This window comes from Zonotrichia albicollis, chromosome 1 (genome assembly GCF_047830755.1).
Source record: "Zonotrichia albicollis isolate bZonAlb1 chromosome 1, bZonAlb1.hap1, whole genome shotgun sequence".
Taxonomy (NCBI): Eukaryota; Metazoa; Chordata; class Aves; order Passeriformes; family Passerellidae; genus Zonotrichia; species Zonotrichia albicollis.
This window is the reverse complement of record NC_133819.1, coordinates 15,147,609-15,170,671: the sequence shown is the minus strand read 5'-3', so window position 1 is coordinate 15,170,671 and position 23,063 is coordinate 15,147,609. Positions and strand designations below refer to the sequence as shown.

The 23,063-nt window shown below is 37.7% G+C and overlaps 1 protein-coding gene across 15 annotated transcripts in view; it reads right to left on the bottom strand.

Annotated features, from left to right (window-relative positions):
• The window catches only part of ZNF438 (zinc finger protein 438), a 52,792-nt gene that overhangs the window by 6,679 nt on the left and 23,050 nt on the right, over window positions 1-23,063 (bottom strand). For 9 of the 15 annotated variants that reach the window (XM_074530548.1, XM_074530306.1, XM_074530140.1 and 6 more), the window contains 2 exons: window positions 13,799-13,855; window positions 3,815-3,919 (listed from right to left, as the gene is read on the bottom strand). The exons of 3 other annotated variants lie outside the window; for them this stretch is intronic. In XM_074530548.1, the coding sequence (XP_074386649.1) occupies window positions 3,815-3,919; window positions 13,799-13,826 (133 nt within the window). In that variant the 5' untranslated portion in view covers window positions 13,827-13,855. The remainder of the gene's footprint in view (window positions 1-3,814; window positions 3,920-13,798; window positions 13,856-23,063) is intronic. 3 more of the 15 variants (XM_074530940.1, XM_074531013.1, XM_074530857.1) reach the window with 2 other exon arrangements.

Genomic DNA, 23,063 nt, shown 5'->3' with positions numbered 1-23,063 from the left:
AAAAGTCACAAATGTTTTTAGTAAAAAATGTGAGGATAATGAAAACAAACAAAAGGAAAACAATAAAATTCATATGCTATAATACGCACTAGGTAGCAAAGACACCTGCTGACCTTTCAGACTCCACAGAAAAGGAGTTGATACATAGTTAACTGTATCACTACCATTTCACCTATCAGTCTCATTACCCACTCTCAAATTCAATTATTGATGCTTCTAGTTCTCCAAACCTGCAATAGGTTTCCTGGAAAAATGGAAATTGCAACCACTGAAAATTCAGCTACAAAGATTCCAGGCAGAAAGGCAATTTGGACATAAGCAAAAATCATTTGAGAGAGGAATCACATTTGAATTGAATATGTGAAACTAAATGCTGCAACCTTGAAATACTGTAGTACGATAATTCCACAGGAAAGTTTCCATTCCTTGCCATTTTAAAGACTTGTATTACAAATGCATTTATAGGTGATTCTGGACTTAAAAAAGTAACTGTGAATTAGTATCAACACAGGAAACTCCAGTAAATTTATCTTAATCCTGGATGTTCTTCTCAGACGTCACTCACTTTGCAACAAGCACTGAAATCTACAGACCTATCATGTTTCATGACCAGAACTCCTGGACACACACATATACATATTCATGGTGTGCACATGTGCAGTAAAGCCACTGCCTTCAGGACATGCTGGATTCCCTGAGCAATCACGTATAAACTGAACTGTTCATATTTGGTAGACCTGATGCTTTTCAAAACTCTTTGATCAGCAGATTCATAGAGCAATAACTATGCAGGGCATAAGCCTTTGATCCTTTTATTGCCTTCTGTTGCATCAAACCCCAAGTCCATTATGCACTTTTTTTACTCCAGTTACGTGAAACTACTGGGCACCACCATAACTTTCTCTCTGCTCAATGGCTGTAGAGACCTTCTGAATTTCTAGACATTCTGTGCAGACTGGGTTACTGTACAGTAACAGTAGTCCTACATAAACAGAGATCCCTGCACACAGGGCTAAATCCAGGTTTGTGCAACCTGAAAAAAGGAGAAACATGATATGTTTAGAATTGTTTCCCTACAGTGTTTTTAGTCTCAATTTTTAATTTTGTTTTAATCTAGTCACTAAATATATATAAATTTTTACATTTTCAGCTACTAAGATTTCTGCTAGTCAGATGATGATTTGTTTCCTACAAGGTATCTTCCTGCTGCTTTTGAGTAAACAATTTAAGTACTTGTGAGAAGAAAAATAAAATTATGTGAAGTATTGTAATCACTAACCAAACTAGCCCTGAACTTTAATGATAGCTACAGGTCAAATCATACAGCTTAAATAAAGCAGACAACAGAATAAGTGTACTTTCCTTTTAGGGGACAGAATCAGTTCTTATTTATCCAGATTATGCTTGTCATACACTGACAATAAAGACTTTCTCCAAGTCATAATATTCAACATGAAGCTGTTTCCATTCTCTCTCATTTCTCTTTTTCCTCTCCTTTTTTATTTCAAAATTTCATTTATTGTTTTGCATAAAACTTTTAGGAATGCTGGAGTTTCAGCAGATTACTACCCCTGCTACTCTGAGTTACAAGGCACCCACTCTTCAAGCAATGGTAACAGGAAAAGGTGGAAGGTTTGCTGTGGACATGTCATCTCTACAAATGGCAGCCATAAAAGCAAGGTTAATTTGAAGTTAGGAGGAAATATTTGTAGAAATAATGTATGGCATTAACTTTAAAAAGAACCATATGTTTCTCAAATGCATTGACTTGCCTAATGCAGAATTAGGCAGTAAAATCACTTTTCTATAAGGAAATTAATTTTTTCCACAAATTTATTTATTCCACATATTTTCTCCACAGCATTCCACAGGAGTGTTGCTCTAAAAGCCAAGACCTTCACCAATATCAAACACAAGATTCTCTTTGAAACAAGGTCTGTTTAGATCAATGCCCTTCTTACACAGGTAACACAATACTAAGAATGGATAAAACTGCTTGAGAAGGGATTTTTATGCAGACACTTTTTCCAACTAGTGTAATTTTATCATAAGTTTGCCAGGCAAGCTGTGCTTGGTACCAACCTTCAGTACAATTTTTTTTTTTTTTGTTCTCCTTTTTCACAAGTTTACATTAGATATTTTAGTGCACAAATATTCATTGCAGTGCTTCTGGTAAGCAAAGGAATACTCAACTCTGCATTTCCCTGCCCTCCAACACAGCTACTGTAGTTAAGCTGCTTAGCCAGTGCCTAAATATAGAGCAGGGCTAGATGCAGACTAGCTGCCTGATGATGCTCCAGGCTCTGATAACATTTTGCCTGCAGACTGGGAAAGCTAATTGGAAGAACTGGTGCAAGACCACTTAGCATCTTGGACCAGGAGAAAGCAGCCAGTCAATTCAGACTGGAGGTTCTACTGACCCCACCCAGAGCATTCAAGTATCATGAGTGACCAAAATTCTGTTTTCCATTTATAGCTGGTGAAGTTTCCACAACTCCCTTTGCACACAGCAAGAGCTATAGTAATTCATGTCTTCACCACACTGAAGAACTTGAATATGCTCTGGCTGGCTTGTGCAAAAGCAGCTTGGAAACCTCAAATGTATCTCTCAGGGGCATTCCATTTCTTCCAAATTATTTCTGTCTCTGATTCAAAGGACTCATTTTGACTTGTGTCATCTGTGACCTGAGGAAAAGCCTTTGTGCCATGAAGTCTTTCACCCAAGAAGGGGAAGTTTCAGTTAAGGGAGGCTCTGCAATGGCATTTATGAGGATGGTCCTTCGTTTTAGACAACATTCTTTCTACAAGTAAATCTGCAAATCCTTCACTGGAAGGCAACAATTTTTATACTTTCTTTAAAATTTTCATTAATAACAAAGGAAATAAATGAAAGCATTAGATTTAATATCTGAAGGATGTGAAGCTCATTTTTAACTGCTGTGTCCTCAATCTTTCAGATGAGTGTGGAGCTGGGGCAACAGGTAGACACTTTTAAATAATCACACACAAGGCTAAACCAAATGCAGTTCAACCTATTTACTTTAAAAGTGTCTGTTAAAAGATTAATGGTTCCCATGCTAGGACCTGCAAGTATCAAATCCCTCAGATACTTGTAGGATATCATAAGCTTTCATCCCTTCTGAATACCCTTAAAATTGTGTAGAAGTGGACAGTGACACACCAACACAAAAATCAATGATGCACTAAATTCTCTGATAGATCCATGCTGGGAAGAGTCCTCTGGAGGAAATGGAGTTTCCATGGGTTGCTGCTTCTTCATGGTTCCCCTGCAAGTCATCCAAGTCTGGTCTACCTCAGCCTAGTCTGCCTTATTTTATGAACTTCCTTTAGTCTGGTTCCCTGTGTAAAGCACACAACATTGCTGAACTCAGATGCCATAAGAATGTATCAGAAGAAATTTAATTTTCAATACTATCTGGTCAATTTTGAAAATAACCACCAAATAGCCACCACAGAAACCACTGAGTAATAGTGTTCATTTTTTAAATAATCCTTGTAGGTCCACCTCAGTTGTGCACATATGTATTTCATTTGTGTATGAATTGATATATAAGAGAAAATAACACAAAAAAAAGAATAATTTGTTTTGAAGGACAAGGCAGAATACAGTTGAAGATTAATGAGTATTCAATAAATATTAATACTGCTGAGTCTTTTGCTGACTTTGAAAGGAAGAGTATCTTTTCTGTGGGAAAGAAAAAAATGCACAACTGTCTAACATACAACATCAGATCTTTTTCTGCCAATGATAGTTTATCATTCATTTTGCCAAATCTCCATACACACTAAATACCTGTGGATACTGTCTTTCCAGCACAAGTTTCTTGCTTTTGCTGACCCAGCATACTTTGTTGGACACAATGTTTCTCTGCAGGATTAGCATGCAAAAAAACACCACCTGCAAAAGTGCTTCAGTTATAAATAGATACCAGGACAAAAAACCCCAAAACAACCAAACCCCCAAAACCAACAAAACCCAGAAAAAGACAATATAAAATGTTAATAAAACATTAACTTACAGTTAATGCATTAAGAAAACTATGGATTTTTGCTCTTTGCCATTTTTCTCCCCTCAAAATACACTTTAAAATTGAGTATGTTACATGCCAAATGCAAGGTGATAGCTTAATAACTGAGCAAAGCTGGTTAATGTGGCAAACAGATGGGATGGTTTAGCTTCTGTGTCACAGCAGACAGTCAACAGCAGCAAAACAAAATGCTTCAAAAACTGAAGATTCAGTAGCTTTATTGAGTAGTTTTAACACAGGGGCTAAATTCTATGCTCATTTACACTTTCCATGATTCCATACAAATAAACTGCAGATATTATCGAAAACAGAATTTGGACTTTTGTTCAAAAGCAGTTTTGCCAAACACCTGTGCAAAGTGAGATCAGTAATAAAGACTACAAACCATGAGTTTCCAGCTCTATACACTACAGCAATTAATCTGCAGTTGTTTTTACCTTTGCTAATAATAACTACCTGGTTGGAATGTTCTTTGATTGTTATTTGATTCAGAAAATTTTCTAAAATTAATTTCAAGAGAAAATACCAGCCATTCTCAGTATGGCTGCTTTAAAAAATTGTAAAGGAAAGAAAAAAAAATCTAGTGACACATCTGTGCATCAGGTGAAGACCTTCATATGTGACACAGCAATGTCTCTTTGATCTGTGAAAACTACCCAAATTAGGCAAAGCTCTGGACTCTGGGCATGTGTTCAGTAGATACTTCAAGCAGCTAACTCTTCCAATGATTACATCCTATTGAATGTGCTCCTGCTCAGGCTGGGCTGGATTTTCCCTGAACTATGGCTTTAGGCCCAAGCACCCAAGCTGGGAAAAGGAAATGGCCTCTCCTTATCTCTGAACTGCAGAGCTGACAGTGTGGAAGAGAAACAGGAGAATATACAGGGCAAGCAGAAAAAGGACAAGGCTAGAAATGAGACTTGAAAAGTGTCCAGGCCAAAGAGTCAGAGTGGGATATGGGAATTAAATGCAGACTTAAGACTGGTAACCAACATTACACATGAGGTGGAAAGGAGAAGCATTTAGGCCAAAAGAGGAATCTCATATTTCTTACCTTTTTAGTACTTGATTTTTTAAAGAGTAATATAATTATGTTTATCCAAGAATGTTTTTGTGCAATTTAAACTGGCATAGAAAAATAAACTATACAACAAAGTATTTTAATGCAAGATTGGAAAAGCTCTGTAGATCATTCACATAAACAATAAGGTACAGAATGTGTAAATACACTTACAAAACTTATTCTGGTGTTCCAAAGGAGGAATAAAATAATTTGTTAAAATTCTAGGAGCTTTAAGCTGCATCTTTAAAGCTATATATAATTAAATCTGTCTTAAGCATAAATATGATTTGCTAGTTGTGCAATAAGTATTTTATAATTTAGGAAAGTCCTCTTTACAGACTGTGCAAATTTATTATTTTAAGGGATTAGGATTATAGGGCATTTCAAGAAATTCTGTGAGCAGTGGGATGCTTTCTGGATTCCTTAAATGGTCTCCAAAAGACTCTTAGCAGAAGAGCACATTGAAATAACAAAGGTTCACTTTTTTTTACATTAATTGGACTCCATTAAAGAGGATGTTCAACATTAAAATTTCTAGTGGCGTTTTTCAGCATGGGAATAAGCTACAACTATTTTTAGTATAAACTGTCACCTTGCAGAGGTAAGTCATACAGTAATCCAAGATCATGGGTATATAGTTTGCATTTAAGAAGTTCTCCAGTTTTCTCTCTAATTGAGTTTCTTGTTGTTGCCTGAAATGTCCTTTCTGCACTATTAACCATATATTGATATATGCCAAAGTTTATCCAGATCTAACATAACTTAAGAAAAAAAATGAGATTACACTACTTTCTCAGCTTCCAGAATTGCCTTCCTCTGTTGTTTGAAAGTGTACAGAGGAGAGGCCTTTCACACAGTCCTTTTCTCTAAATTGGAGAGGTACAGACTCTATTGACAGATGGACTATTGGATGGATAAGGAATTGGCTGATGCTCGTGGAGAACAGCCCAATGCCCACATGGACATGGGTGACACGTGGTGTCCCTTGGGTCCATACAGACAACGGCATTCAGTGCACCCTCAGCAAGTCTGCAGGCAAAACCAAGCTGAGAGGTGCAGCTGGCACACCTGGAGGATGGGATGCCTGAGGCACCTGCACAAGATCAAGAAGTGGCCCCATGGCAAGCTCATGAGTTCCTGCACGTGGCTCAGGACAGTCCTTGGTATCAATACAGGCAGGGCCAAAGTGATTCAGAGCAGCTCTGCCAAGAACTTGGGGGTACTGGTGGATGAAAAGCTGACTGGGAGCTGCAGACGTGCACTCACAGCCCAGAAACCAAAGTGTGTCCTGGGCTGCATCCAGAGCACCGTGGGCAGCAGGGGAGGGAGGGGATTCTGCCCCTCTGCTCTGACCTGCTGAGACCCACCTGCAGCACTGCATCAGCCCTGTGGCCCTCAGCACAGGAAAGACACGGACCTGCTGGAGCAAATCCAGAGAAGGGCAACAAAAACGATGAGAAGGATGGAACATCTCTTGTATGAGGAAAGGCTGAGAGAGAGATGGGGTTATTTAGTCTGGGGAAGGCCCCAAGAAGACCTAACTGGAGCCTTACAATACCTGAAAGGGGCTGAATGAGAGACAGAGACACTTTTTTACAGTACTTGCAGAAACAGGACAAGGCAAAATGGTTTTAAACTAAAACAAAGCAGATACAGACTAGATAAAAGGAAAAAACTTTTAACCTGCCCATCACTCTCACCAGCATCTTGGCTTCAGTATCTCTGTCCCCAGAGAAAAGTATAACATAAAAAATACCCATACTAAAGCAAACTCGTTAAACACAAGTTAACACATGGTGAGAAATTTAGTGACTATATTAGCAGCATTAGCAACAGGAACAATTAAGATATAATTTTTGATTTCTCATAGATTAAGATTTCATGGATCTCTGTATCGTCCCACCACAAATAACTTTTAAAATATGTATGAAATACTATTTCTGTAGGGAACCATGAGTGACCAACAGCTTTGAGGCAACCTTTTGAGTCGAGACCTGAAATGTATTAGCCACACTATTCAAAAATCACTATAGGTAAATCACTATAGGTAATCACTATTCAAAAGCAGCTTCCTATATATAATGTGAGCAATGCATGGCTTAACACAACCTCCTATTATAAAAAGCCTTTTTTGTGCTACTGTATAAAGGAAGAAAGTCTTCAAAGTCTTTCCTAAGAGTCAGAATACATATACATAAGAGAGTTTTAGACACTTTTGCAGTGAATTGAAAATACATTTACTAGCAGATCTAAATGCTTTTTTAGCACCTCTCATGCAGTGTTTGTGAACTTTAAAAGCTTTCCATTTTTTGAAGGCACAGCCTTTCAAGTTATAAGCTACTAATTTCATATTAAGGTCAACAAAATTAATAGGTCTTAAGCAGATCAAAATATTTTCATATCAAGAAATAAAAACGGGCATAAAGAAAGCTAGACATAAAGCATCTGTAATTACTAATAACCTTTTCCACCTTTACAGCTGAAGAAACTACAGAGACTTTTCTTACTATGGCAGTATAAGAACTAAGGGCTCAAAATGGTGCCTGGCCTCTGCAACCACACAAATAAATGATTGAATTTAATTCCTATTTGAGCACAGAACTTCTTTTGGAGAGCCACTGTTAGATACATCATCAAAGACTGTATTTCAGCTTCTTTATGCCTCTGCTAGTTTCAGCAACCAATCATGTCAGCCTCAAAGTGGGCGTCATCCTGGTGATCTGACAGGATGCAAGTGAGTAGAATGGAAATTATTTTGATATAACCACTGCAAGTCCAGTGGTTATCTTTGTTGGTTTTGCTCAGTCATTCTGTTCCACAGAGGACACCATCCCTGAAGATTTGCAAAGCAAGGCTGCAGTGATGCAGCCACTTGGGGGAACTAATTGTTCAGAAAATAATTGAAAGAGGTGATGGAAGCATTGATCATAAACCAGTAATTCATAACCCCCAAACAGCATTGCAAATATAAATCAGGTACTTTAGAAAGTGGAGATAAACACCTGAAATTGGATTTTTCAAAATTCCTCAGAGAATTTTCAGGGGAAATTTCTTTTAGTGAGCTTCAGGAAAGATATGGACCTAAACAGTAATTCATCCACTGTAAATTTATCAATGTAAATTTATTATCAATGTAAAGTTATTTTTAAAGGGTCCATCAAGATCAAATCAGCACAAACAAAATTTCAATATGCCTCGTGTAAGTAGTAATTAATGGACTTATTTTCTATTAAGTACAGGAAACAGTAACTACCAAGACTGCTAAAAAATGAAAGCAAAACTCTTCAAAAACTATGCAGTGTGAAAAGGTCAAGTAGAAGCATTTAATGAATAAAATCATAAAATAATTTCTGATTAGATTTTTGCTCTTCTTTCAAAAAAAGAGAACATACCTACATCTTACTGAGAGTTCAACCCTCTTTGGGACAGCAAACATGTATGTCTCACTTCAGTAAGGAAATTAGGCTCTTACTACTCCCAAAATTTAATATTTTTCAATACTGACATGCAAACAAAAGAGAACACAACAAAAAAGCAAAAGTTTTATTCCTGTTAAAGAGTACCTTTTTTTTTGTGAGAATCAGTGCACTTTTTTCTAAAGAAAGACTGTATGCAAGAGATAACAATTAATTTGCCACTTTGCCTCGATACAGCAACCATATTTTACTTGAGGCATTAAAAACATCTGCATGGTGACTTCTGTAGTACAAACCTCAAAAATTTTCCCTCATGAACAGAGGATCAAAAGACTGTCAGTCTTGGCTTGGATGATTTTGAGTCCTCTGTTATAAATTATACACAAATTTATCACTCTCCAAGGAAAGGAAAAATTGTTAAACACTAAGGATAGCTGGAGAGTATCTTCTCGGGGATTTTTTAAATTGATAATTTCACTGAAAATTACCTAAGTGGTCTAAGTTTTGAATGGGAAATCCTATCTAAGGTTTTTGTTTGCTCTAATTGTGCCCCCGTTTCTTTCTTCAGGAGCCAGATTTCTTCAGAAAAACTCTCCAGCTCTGGCTGAGATACACATAACATTGCTACCTGTAGTTAATTCTGCTAAAGATTAAAACTAAAATAAAGATTTAAGGATCTCCACAGTGTTTTAAATAGGTATGTATATTTTTTCAAAGACAGACATGACTCTGCATAGCATAAGAAAACTAAAACATCTTCTGAAATACTATTCCTAGCTAGACAAACATTAGTTTTCCTAATATAAAAAATTATCACTTGCTGCTGAACTTGAACACAGCTAGACCTTACTGGCAGTAGGATGCAGCAGAAAACAATTTAAATTACAGTATCTGACTGGTTTTCCTCCCCCAGTGCATAATTACAATTATTTGCAATGCTTATTGACATCGCTAGCTCGCTCATGCCAGCCACCATGCTGTTTAAAGGCAGAGCTGGCTCTCAAGAGAAGGGGCTGGATGTGCTGCAGAGGAACAGTGGAATACACACACTGCTGACAGGTGATAATGGATCAGAAGGCCTGGCAGTGAGAGGATGGGAAGGAGAGGACGAGGCCCTTGGCCGGCCGTGTGCCCCAGCCCGGTGCTGCCGTGTCCGCGCGGGCGCACAGCGAGCCCGGAGCGGAGCCAGCAGAGGGAGTCGGTGCCCGTCCCGCCGGTGCCAGCCCGGCTCACACCGCGGCTCGCAGTGGGCACTGCCCCGCTGGCAGTTCCGAACAACACACAGGCCTAATCATTTGCCTAATATTTTGTAATGTTAAATACAGCTTGTCTTGAAAAATCCCCCGAGGCACAGAATCAGGTACAGAACCGCATCCAACCTCTGAACAACTTTGTGATGAGTTAGCTTGGTTTTCCAAAACATTCTACCTCTGCAAACTCTTCAGTCAATTCACTGTTTTGTATAACTTGAGAGCAGCCTAAAGCTAAGCAGTTGAGTCTTCCCGTTTGAAAGTAATTACTTCTATTAACATCTTCTAAACAGGCAATTATTGTGCCTGAGATTAAAAAACAAAAAAAATCCTTTACTGACCTTGTGTTAATCTGGTCAATGCCTGAAATGGCACGTCCATGTTACTAGAACCACCACTATTTACACTAGATGTTCTTCTTTCATTACACATATGAAAACAAAGCACTGTTACCAACAGATTTTCCCATCCTAAGGAATACCCTGAAATCTTTGTCAAACTTTCTCGCTTTCATCATTGCTCAGCTCATCACACAAACCATCTGCATAAATAAAGATGCAAGCATCTGCTGTATGGCAAATAGTCTCAGGGGCAGATGTTTTTATCCTTGTGTTCATGTCACTGGCTTGGATACATTATTTGAACAGATGTACACAATCTGAAAGTGTCGTGTCCCACAGTGAAATGTCTCCAACTGCTTTCTATCAAAGTACATAAATGCTATTTGCACCTGCATTTATGTTAATGATATAAAGGCAGCAGGGGTTCCAGCAAAGTGAGAGCTGATGCTAAGAAACACATTTACAAGGCTAATGGAAGTTTGAGATCTCCCAGCACCAAACACCATACTAACATGGATACAAAATGTGCAGAACCACACTTGACCTATGATTCTAAAAAGCCTAAATTAAACATACTTGAAGGACAAAACTATTACTTTAGTGTGTGATACTATTTTCCAATGGATATTTTAAAAAGATAAAACATATTAGATTAACAAACCAGGACAGCTTTATATTTTGCAAAACATTTGTCTAAGATACACGGTTCTTTCATGTTAGAGTCATTTAACAAAAATATTTTCTAAAATCTGACAATGTCAATGATATTTCAGTTCACTAAGGCACAGTGGTATTGTATGCCATGATGGAGCATGATAAAAAATATCAACACTTGCTCAATGGCAAATATTTAACATGAGTGTGAATAGTCAAATATAATGCTTCAGTGATTGTTGTCATGTCATATGAATGAAATTATAATTTCATAATCCTGAGGAAGAAATAAAATTTGACAAGTTCAATACTTATTGTTCAGAAAAGTGCATCTAATTGAACACGGTGTTACAATTGCTTGCTACTTAAAAGATAGTCACGCTTCTTAAAAAATATTTTAAAACTGAGAAAAATACAGATGTCTTGAAGGAGCACGGATTAAATTACAGAACACCTGCTATTACATGACAAATGGCAGCAGTGAAGTGTTTAGCTGTCACTCAAAGAACTTGCACTAATCATTACTTCCATACTTAACTGAAAAATAACAAGCACACTCAAAGTACAGAAACACTGACAAATATGCCACATGGAATGCAACTGATGGATAGGTTCTATATCCAATCTAATCTATTTCTGAAAGTTTTATTTGTAAGAAATGTACCAACATAGGAGCTGTACATAAATCATCACAAATTACTAATACCCTGCATGTTTTCAAAGTGCTACATTTAAGAAACAAGTGGTACTTGATATAAGGACAGAAAAGTATCATAGTAAAAAAATATAAGGAGACTAATGTGTTTGTAGAGTATCATCATTTCACACTGATATCACTCCTGCTCATGATCTAGGGAGGCCCTGCAGAGAGACCTGGACAAATTAGAGGACTGGGTAACCACCAGCCACATGAAATGCAACAGGCAAAGTGCTGAATTCTGTTCCTGGGATGAGGCAACCCTGGATGTAGAGACTGGGCAATGAAAGTTGGAGAGCTGTGCCACTGAAAGAGACCTGGGGTCCTGGTCCATTGGCAAGCTGAACCTGAGCCAGCAGTGCCCCTGGCAGCCAGGAGGGCCAACCCTGTCCTGGGGGACATCAGGCACAGCATGGCCAGCCAGGCAAGGGAGGGATTGTCCTGCTCTGCTCTGCACTGGAGCAGCCTCACCTCGAGTGCTGGGGGCAGGTCTGGGTGCCACAGTGTAAGAAGGATACAAAACTGTCAGAAAGCATAAAAAGGAGAGCCACAAAGATGGAGCAGGGCCTTGAGGGGAAACCGTGTGAGGAGCAGCTGAGAGCACTTGGTCTGTTCTGCCTGGGTGAGAGGACACTGAGGGGAGACCTCACTGCAGTCTGGTGAGGGGCAGAGGAGAGACAGGCACTGATCTCTGCTCTGGTGACCAGTGACAGGACATGAGGGAATGGCCTGAGCTTGTGTCAGGGTAGGTTTAGGTTGGATATCCAGAAAAGGTCCTTCACTCAAGGGTGGTTAGTCCCTGGAACAGGCTCCCCAGGGCAGTGGCCACAGCACCAAGCCCAGTGGAATTCAAGAAGTGTTTGTACAATGCTCTCAGGCACAGGGTGTGACTCTTGGGGGTGGTGCTGTGCAGGGCCAGGAGTTGGACTCTGTGATCCTTGTGGGTCCCTTCCAACTCAGCTTATTCTGTGATTCTGTGACTTCTAACATGGAAGCTCACTTCCAAGTGAGCTTTACCATTCCCTCTGGGTACAAGTCAGTAACAGGATACTGACTGGAGTGGATTTTGATTTAGGAGAAAAAAGAAAAAGCCTTCAAAAAAAATTCAAAGCAAATGCTTAATCAATTTGAAGTTTACATACAGCTTCACAGTCTATACTCTATTACTATTCAGAGATGTCTTTAACATAAGACTATAAACAGGGTCAAATTCCTGTTACTTAAAGAAAAAAATCAAATTAATGCTTTTAAGTATTAGAAGTGAGTACTTTAGTCACAAGCATGAGAATGTAGAGCACACTCTGGGGTGGGCAGCTTTACCCAACAGGAAGTACTTTCTTCCTTGAAAGAATAGTCCCAAGAGACACAGAACTCATCAACCAAAATCAATCAGAATGACATGCTTCTGGAACAGCTTCTCAGAACTATTACAGCATCATAAAAATACTCACTCTTCACAAAACAGGTAAAGTATAAACTTACATGACAGTAAAAGCTCAAGGCTTCAAATAAAGTAATAGATAGTGCTATTCCTAATTAACATAAGTACTAACAATGGAAACTTAACTGACAACCAGCAATGGTTCTGAAAGGTCCATTAGAGCTGATGTCATACCCATCAAACATTCACTCACATTTAAGTATCATTAAAAATGACATTCATGTTAAAAATCATACTTAAACATTAGCACTGAGACACAGATCAAAAGAGAAGGGAAACTGAAGTTACAGCTACACATTTAGAGGCTTGAGAATACATAAATACCCTTACTAATAACAGAGGAAAAAAAAATCAAGACATCAACCCTAGTGAAAACTAAATTAAATGAAAGACAACTTTTGAAGAAACCACATAGAAGAAAGAACTAAACACACAAAAAAATTAGTAAGGATGGAAATGCTGAAGAAAAGGCATTTAAAAATCCAAGTTAATGTTTCTTCCTATTTCTGCTAACAGTGTAGCATAATTTGCAGATAGATTTAACCCCATTTAATATAGGGATCAAATATAGCAGGGATTTTCAAATATATGAAGATTTTAAAAAAATTAATAAAACCTGAATACTTAATTCTGCTGAATCAAAGAAGAAGCAGATTTATGCACTTCAGGTGTTAAGAGTAATTAGCAAAGCCCTAAAGAAGAATACACTTTTAGCTATTGTAATTGTTTAACGTGATAAATGCTGCAGTAATGGCTTTTTTTTCCAAATCATACCACAGCAGAGTAGTAGACACAAGTAATACAGTGATTAATAATGATGATATTTTTTCCACATTTTGAACCACAAGCATCTAGTTTCTAAATAAAGTATAGAAAGCATACCATACCTGCAGAAACTGTTAACGGATTCTGCATTATGCCCTTTAACAGTTACGACAATGTTCCTAGAAAGAAATACAGATACTTAGAAGCTCTGATAATTTCTTACAAACTAACAAAAAAAAATGAACAGGACAATGACAATAGTTTCCAGATTGTATTTCAGAATGGATCCCAATATGTCCACAGCGCTCATGAAAACACCACCGGAGATTTAAACCAAGGGTTTCTTTGGACCCCTATATGTGCTCTCCATATTTCAACACTAACTTAGGCTTCTTGTGATTGAACAACCTTCTTAAAGCCAGGAAAGAGCACAGTCATGAATCCCAACATGGCAATACATTCTGAAGAATCACAGACAATGTAGGGTTAAGCAATCATTTCCCTTCAAACATGTGGACCTGTAGGGGAGGATCCAGAGGAGAGCCCCAGTGTTAATCAAAGGGCTGAAGGCACCTCTCTATGAAGACAGAACTGGGGCTGATCAGTCTAAAGAATGGAAGGCTCCAAGGAGACCTTATAGCACCCTCCAGTACCTAAAGGCAGCCAGCAGAAAAGCTGGAGTGGACTTTTTACAAGTGCATCTGCAGATAGGACAAGGGGTATTGGCATTAAACTGAAAGAGGATGGGTTTAGATTAGATACTAGGAAGAAATTCTTTACTGTAAGGATGGTGAGGCACTGGAACAGTTTTCCTAGAGAAGCCATGAATGCCTCCCCAAGGCCAAGCTGGATGCAGCTTTGAACAATGTGATCTAGCAGGTTACCTGCCCAGGCAGGGCTTTGGGACTCAGTGGCGCCTTTAAGGTCCCTTCCAACCCGAATCGTGACAGATGTATCTGGATCTGGATCACTGCATGGATCCCACAAAACTGACCAGCAGAATCCTCCATGGATGCTACAATGAAGATACCACTTTGCTCTTGAGAACCAAACATTACAGTGCCACCTGTCCTGAATGTGCTGTTGGCCTTTACAAGAAGATGTGATGCACTGCATTGGACAAAATGGCTTTACATCAAATGGCCACCCAGTAAATGAAGAGTTGGCCACTTCTTTCCAGTGCAGCTCAGTGTGCTGTTCAAGCTCTGCTGAAGTGGGATTCAACAGTCAGGGAGGAAAGACACAGGATAACACCATGACAATATAAAATTGTTGTTACCCACTTAGATTTATTTTTCATAAAATGGCCTAGCTTTTGGAATGGCTGCATCATAGTTTGGTTCAACTGAACACCAGTAACATGTTAGACATCACAAAGGGTATGAAGCTCTTGTTCTCCTGATGCAGCCAGATGCTTCGGGAAGGTAACAGACAAGTCCATTGACTGACACAGATGGAACTAAAACTTCTTGAGGATATACTCAGATCTTGGCTTTCATACCAGTGAACATCTACAACATTTCCACAAACAAAGCCAGCTGCACAGATGTGGAGATTGCTGACTTTCCTGACCAATTCAACAGCCAGGAGAACCTTACATAAAGAACATGCTAGACATGCACTCAAGACACACCTTCTGAGCACATGAAGTACCAAAGATTAGTTTTGCTTAAATACAGAATACATAGGACAAATAATGATGCAAATACCAAACAAAATAAGCCTTGAACATATTTCTTTACTGTCACGCAACTGACTCCCAAAAAGCAATGGTGAGGTTCAGGAAGAAGATGGTTCTGTAGGTAGCAGTAAAAGGAAAACCAGTTCCATTTTCAGGAAGCTCAGCATCAAAGCACAGAAGAACACTGAGCATGGCTGCTGTGAGGAGACCTCTCACACAGCAAACAGGAGAAGCTCTCTGGCACCTGTACCTTCTGTCCTGAGCCACGGCTAACATGCATGCTGGTGCATCAACCAGCACATCCTGGCAGTGGCTTCCTGATGCCCATCAGCAGATCCCAGCTGCCTCAGAGAGCCTCTGTCCGTGGTACTTGAGCAGCCAAGCCATGAGCTGTCAGGCCCAGCATCCAACACACTCTGGCTCATTTAAATGCAGATGGATCTTGTGGGAACATACAGACAGCTCCCTCTGCACATCCAAGAATGGAACACATTGGCCACATTGATGTAATTCTGGAATGGTGACACAAGTCCAGAAATCAGTGTGGCTTTCCAACTTCTGTCACCCACATTGTAGGACATCCACCTTCAAGGCCATATTGATCAATAACAGCTTTTCAGAGAATCAAAGTCTGAAGTTTTTCTCCCCCCTCAGTATTTACAGGACTCCAAAACACACTGAAACATTTAAAGCAACACATATTCTTGTAAAAATAATTGGAGAAATTATATTCAAATAAAGCTTCTCAAAATTATTATTTCAAAGTCACTGTTTTTTTTTTTTTTGGTTTCCATGGTCTTTCCCTGTGTATGGGAGCATTAAATAATGTTAAGAGGGTGCCTCATCTATAGTTACTATCAACTTTTAGAATTACAACAAACCAGACTTCAGGATACAGATCAACAATTCTTAGAATACTATGTGGAAATAGAAGCTCCAGACATTTTTCCAATGTTCTTCCCAGACACATTCACAAACCCCAACACTACAACACAAAATTGGATCATATAAATCCAAACATTTTCCAGAGGCATCTCTGATTTGAATTCAACTCTAACTGCAGAAAGGTAATGGTATTAACCTAGAAAATCACTGCTTATTTGATAGACATTGATCATCTGCTCTTACTAATAATCATTATAATTTTTAAAGAGTATAATTTCTCCAATTAACATTGATAATTTCTTTTAGCAATTAATGAATAGTATTTTTATTATTGTTGTCATATGAAAGAACCTTTCACTACACTTTATATTTGGAGCTATTTAATCAAGTAACCTCCTTTTTGGAAAAACTGAAGAGCTCAAAATGAAATCAGGACAAATTCTTATCCCTTCATTTTTTTCTATCCATCCTTATATGCATTACGTGTTAAAGCATGTTTTCTGTGACTACATATAGTTTACAAAGCAAACCATAAACACTGTGCATCGGTCCCATCTGTGTTTTACACTGTTTTCAAATACATCAATTGTGATTCTGTCTTTTTGATCCTCTCTCTGACAGTTTTTGACACTTTTCTGCTAGGCTCTAACACGTTTAACAGATATTTATTGTCTACACACATTTTATGCATGTCCTAAACAGAAAATGCAGTCTAACTAAAAAGTTCTGTACAGTACATTGATTTAAACTTTTAGAATTTGAAGATTATAACCACAAAACTATTTATGCCTGCCCTGAGCAGGTTTGGGAGGTTTTTTTTCCCATTTCACTATAAATCTGAATTGGTATGACTACTTCCCATAAAAAAAAAAAAAAAAAAAACCAAAAAAAAAAAACCAAGAAAAAACAACATGCTGATGTGTTGTGGTGTGTTGCAATATCCTGTTTTACCTTCTCCCTTCCCCCTCGCCCCTCGCTGAGTGTGCCCTGTCAATCAGGCTAACATACCAGCAAGGCGTCGTGTGATAGGTGTCCCTAGTCCCTTGAGACCCTGCCCCTTCACCTGGTTGGTGACTCACCTGTCCCCTCCCCTTCCCCTGTCCTGAGCTTAAAATGTTAATGAGACCATGCGGCCTCCATTCTGTTAGCAGCAGTGGCCCAGTGCAGACATCTCTGTACCAATGGAATAAACATCTGGCAACCTTCTAGCAGAATCCGCTCCCTTTATCTCCACTATCGCCAGAAGCTCTCTCTCCTGAGGAGAACGGAGTCCTGTCTTGTGCCCCGCTGCACTCTGCCGCCAGCCAAGGTATCTCTGGGGTAAAACACCACAGTGCTGCCTTTGGCCAAGCAGCGAGGGTCAGAACTGACCTAGGCACCATCTAACTGGTTATATTGGGATACATATTCCAATACTGATGTTCAAAAAAAGCTACACTTAGAATTAAAATTAATAACTAAATTTTGTACTTCTTTTACATTCTTATATCCAGAAAAAGATTTAGGCTGGTCAGCTACTAATAATTCAGTATGTCCTGATGCTTTCACTGAGTACTGAAGAGGCAAATGTTCTTTCACTCTTCTCTGGTTATATTTCAATCCAATACTGGTTTTTTCCAAATACATTAATTTCTATCTGCCAATATCATGAATTCTTCTCCACCTGAGAGCTTATCAAAATGATAAAAATTTTTAAAATTCTATATAATCTTAAAATTTGTTTCGCTCAGTTTATAACTCTACCATAAGGCCCTAAATAAACTCATTCAAGTCTCAGTGTTCCAGAACTCAAATTAGTTTTCTAGAAATCTGCTGCTGACTACTCAGAGATGAAAAGAATCTATTACAAGAATTTCAAGTGAAGTGGAGTTGAAGCTGGACAGAATTAGAAAGTAAAATCTCTCTTAATGCCATAAAATAACCTCTATCTGCCTGTACTATTCCTCATGTTACCAGAGAATGAAAGGATAAATTTCATTATTCCTAAGAGGCAAAAATAGCAAGCAAACTGGAAAAAAAATCCCATACTGTAACTCAGTCTCTAACATCCAAAGGAAGCAGAGCATATACGTGTAATAATTTCAAAGCAATTTTCACAGGAAGATACCCACAGGTCTTTTATATGAAACAGGTGTCCTGATAGACACACTGAATATGAATATCAGTTGAACCCAATTAACCTAATTCGATGCTTGTCCATACTAAGACATTTATCTTAGATGTTACACAAAATCCTTTAGGATATTACAGAGAAAGCGATAAATAGGCTGTAAAGGTTATGACATTAATTTTACTGTCATCCTCATGCTTTAAGCAGACATCAAAACTAAAAACCTCGTCCTCTGGGAAGGAAGAACTACCTGAAAGTAATTATAGGACTTATTATCATAACAGTATTAAACTAGACCACTATGACCCTAACCAAATTCATTTTTGGTACCTTTTGTTAAAAGAACAAAGCGTCTCAATGACGACTGCACCTTCTAATACAGTGTACATTAGTACAGGCACTAGAAGAAAGCATTAAATCAAATATTGTAACTTCATATTAGGCTTAATTATGAATTCTAATTTAAACTAGGCACGTAAAGAAATATTATGTAATTTAATTTCAGAAGGAAAGCATCCAGCTAAAAAGAAATATTAAATACTTATTACAGTTTAGAAAAGACATTGTCCTGACAGAAGCCCATGAAACGCCCATTTGTATTTCAAAAGCAATTTTATTCACTTCATTTTTCACACCTGTTCTTTCACATACCATGCCATCTTGTAAATGAGTGCCATGCAAACAGTATTTCCCATAATTTTGAAACTTTTCAACTGAAACCAAGTTCCCCAAAAAGCGTGAAAGTATTGAGTCAGCACAGCTTCCAGGAAAGTTGGGAAAATCCTTTGTTATATAAAGGCCAAGTTAGACTTGAAATAAAAGATTAAAACATTGAAGCTATGAAAAAACAGAGAGGAAGATAAAAATGACAGACACAATGACTGACTAGCGTAACACACAAAAGCATTTGTTCAAGCAAGTGTATTTGCCAAAAGCCTGCAGTGCTTGGCTACTTTATAAAAATCAAGTACAAGGCATTAAGCCAATTTGTTTAAAAAATAAAAACTCCTCCAAAATCCTAAACCCCAATAACCAAGCAACAGCTGATTTGCATTTCTGAAAACCTGCAAAAATATTCTGCATTTCGCTATTCGCATCTTCAGTCTCAAATGTCTGATTTACTCCATGTTTTCTATTTTTTATATTTTTACATCAGGAGTTGATCCTGTTTCAGATCCTAGTCTTCCTATTCTATACCCAAAGAGATATGCATGTAGTCACAAACAACAGTGTGTGAAATTGCTCACTGCTTATGTTTCCATACTTAGATAATTCATCACGGAGAAATGCGTGTCCATGGCAGAATTCTTTTGGCTGAGCCCATTAGATGACTTCAGCAGAACCACAAAAAGAAAGAGATCGGTACAAACCCAGCAGAACCTAAAACCCAGGCTATTTTTAAACTTTTGGTCATCCTGTGAGATGGACCAGCCCGAGCGCATTTCCTGAACTTCAAGCCTTACATGCACTGAATGCCACAGTGGCAATCCTGGACAAAAATGCTTCCCTTCATACTCTGCTGGGTGATGTGGGGAATGGTTGGCTGGCAAGCCTACGCTCTGCCCATCTGTCAGAGTGGAACTGTGCCTACACGACAGGTTCTATGCCACTTTCAGTAACATGTTGCTGAGAATAAAAGCTTATTTATGAAACAACATAGGGCAACATCAACGTTCGGCTTAAAATAGCAGGCAAATGAAAAATGATTGCTTTTCTTGAGGAGATAAGTCTTTTGAAATCAGCCTGGAGGTTTTTTGCTTGCATGAATAAAGACTAGAAAATACACTACAAGAAATGAGGCTGTTTCACATATTTTCTACTATTTTGGCCAAACTAGCATACAGTCTCACTAATTATTATTTTATAACTATAACTATCTCCAAAAAAGCAAATTTAAGGACCTGCAAGAAAATCATTAAAGTGAAATTTCTCAAAAAGACACTGGGAGAAGAGAAAGCTAAAGAAGGTGCAATATTGAGTCTTCATTTTATGAAATGTATGTGCATTAAAATAAAGTGTACTGGAACAATTTTTATGACTATAAATAACCCCAACTATTTTCCATTTAAGAAAACAACTCCATTCTGAAAAAATTCAAAAGAGCCTGGTCACTGTTATGCCTAATATTAGCCAATTCATTGAATGTCAAAAAACAACATCTTTTTTTTTTCTGAATTTCCAATTTGAAAAGACAGATTGTCATATTATGTTTTCCTTAGTAAGTTCCATGTCTGGGTTAGACATCTTTGCCATTACCTTGTATTAAAAGGCCAAAGTTCCTGATTTAAAATACAATCTTGGTTGTTACTGGTATGAACGTAACTGTGAAATGATGAATCAATACAAATGGATAGATTTTGTTCTTTTCTCTTAGGACAGCTAAAAAAAATAGTTCTGGAAAATACAAATTTCATTTTTATAGCATACTACATGAAATCTATGCTGCCCACAGTTCTTACAATTTAAATTCAAATTAACTTTATATTTAAAACAAAACAAGAAACAGAAATGTGTACCATTCTTAGTGGGTAATGACTAATCTAGAATTCACTTTATAATTCAAACAGGACAGTTCCTTCTATTCCTGTTCCTCCCCACCACCACATTACCCTGGTTCTTAATTAAGCACTCATTTATTGCTTGGGTCCAAACTGCTTAAAAGCTTTGCTGGGATTCTCAACAATGCAGTTTCCTAAGACACAATCTCTGTATCTTACACTTCTGTCAGCAATATATTACATAATTCATAGTGGAATTGCTGCACACCACTATGGTTTTCAGTTTGTAATACCTAATTAAACTCTGAGACTTTTTGGCTTTTGATCGTAATTAATTACTGATTTGACCTGACTACGTATTTTACCTCTCACTGTGTACCTGCTGCAGTGCATTAGATTTCTTTTCAGATAAACAATATCACAAACACTAAAACAGCAATTTCAGTGGAGTTACACTAAAACTTCACAGAGCCAGACAAACATCTGTGGTTGTGTACACAGCTACTCACAAAATCATTCAGGTTGGCAGAAAACGCACAAGGTCATCCTCTCCCACTTCCCTGCTGAAAACAGGGTCAACACTGGCCTTACAGCTTTGTCTGGATGAGTCTTAAAAACATCAACAACTGCCTCTCAGAAATCAAATTGTATTTACTAACTGACAGCAAAGGGTAGCCTGAAAATGACAGCAAAATTTGGTCTACATGCATAGGACAGATTGTTCCATCAATTCCTATGGCAATGTTCTTACCATATCTCAGAATTACCTAAGCCTCCCTTATTTATTATTTAGTTATGCTGGTGGATTAAAGAGAACTTCAGATTGACTGGCAGAGAATACAGGTATTTAACAATAAAATGCCATATATACTTTTTATTTACCTAATGAATAACCAGTTTTTATACTGAGAAGTCCAGATTATTTCAAAGAGCAGAAGGAGGTTAATATACAAAGATACCAACCAAAATAATTAAAGAGGACTACAGGAAAGATCAAAAAGACCCATTAGTTGTATTTTACTATTTTTTTTAAACTTCCTTTACTTTAACATTTGAAGAATAAGCTATTACTAGTAGTGTTACAACTTCTAGTGAAAGCTTTAGGTTTCTGTTCATTTTAGACTACAGAAAGAACAAGGTCTGCAATGCTGAAAGGAGAGCAAATTCTGTTTAATTTGATAGTCCTGACATATTTTGGAGCTACTTGATACTTCAAAACATAACCACATGTAGAAAAAATGTATTTGAATGTGTCAGATAACACAAACCTAAAAATTCCACTAATAATCAGAGGATTAAGAGCTACATTCATCTGCACAATTTTGACTGATTTAAGTTTGAAATGTGATACTGAATTCTTCACAGAATCACAGATGGCCCTGAAGTTTCGTAGAGACTAAACAAGAAATAGTCAATCACTTCTTCTGACTGAAGTATTTTGGGTTTCTTCAACATTAATCTCCATCTTTCTGATAAAACTTCCTGTGTCATTCAAGAAGGATTTTATACAGGGTTTCATTATTTTCATATAGTCTGGGTATGTTGTTAATGTTCTACCTAGAAAAAAAAACCAACAGCTGACAAAAAGCAAAAACAAAAACTTCAAGCTTTGCAAGGTGAATTGCTTTTGCAATTCTGACTAAAATAATGGAATTATTTCTAATTTTACAGCTGCAAACTTGAACACAGTACTCAATTTTGCCATGGTACCAAATAAGAGCATCATCTACAGCTCTTTCTTTAAGAATTTCCATTACAAGTTTCTTAAAAGCTCAAGAAAGCTACATTGTGGCATTTATAAATTTTGTGCAGCAATGTCCTTTATACTTCCTAAAATGCAGTGAGTGGTTTTTAAGTTCAATATATCCAAGCAAAACAAGCATTCAAGAACTAACAAAAAAAAAAAAAATCCATTCACTACAACTGTGCCAAATCAAGCAATAAATTACATATGCCAAGATGGGATGTTACTTCCAAGAAGTTAAAATTCAAACTGCCTACCAATTGATGACTTTCTGTTTAAATTCCCTCCCAAAAGGGGTCACCTCTAACATGAATTCAAACTCCTAAGACAGAAGTTAAAGAAACAAAGAACACGAAAATGGTACTAGCATCAAAAAAAAACTAACGCTGCCACATGCTTAAGACCATTAAAGCAAACTAAATTCTAAGGCCTAACAAACAAAGAAAGCTCTTAATTCAAATTGTACACT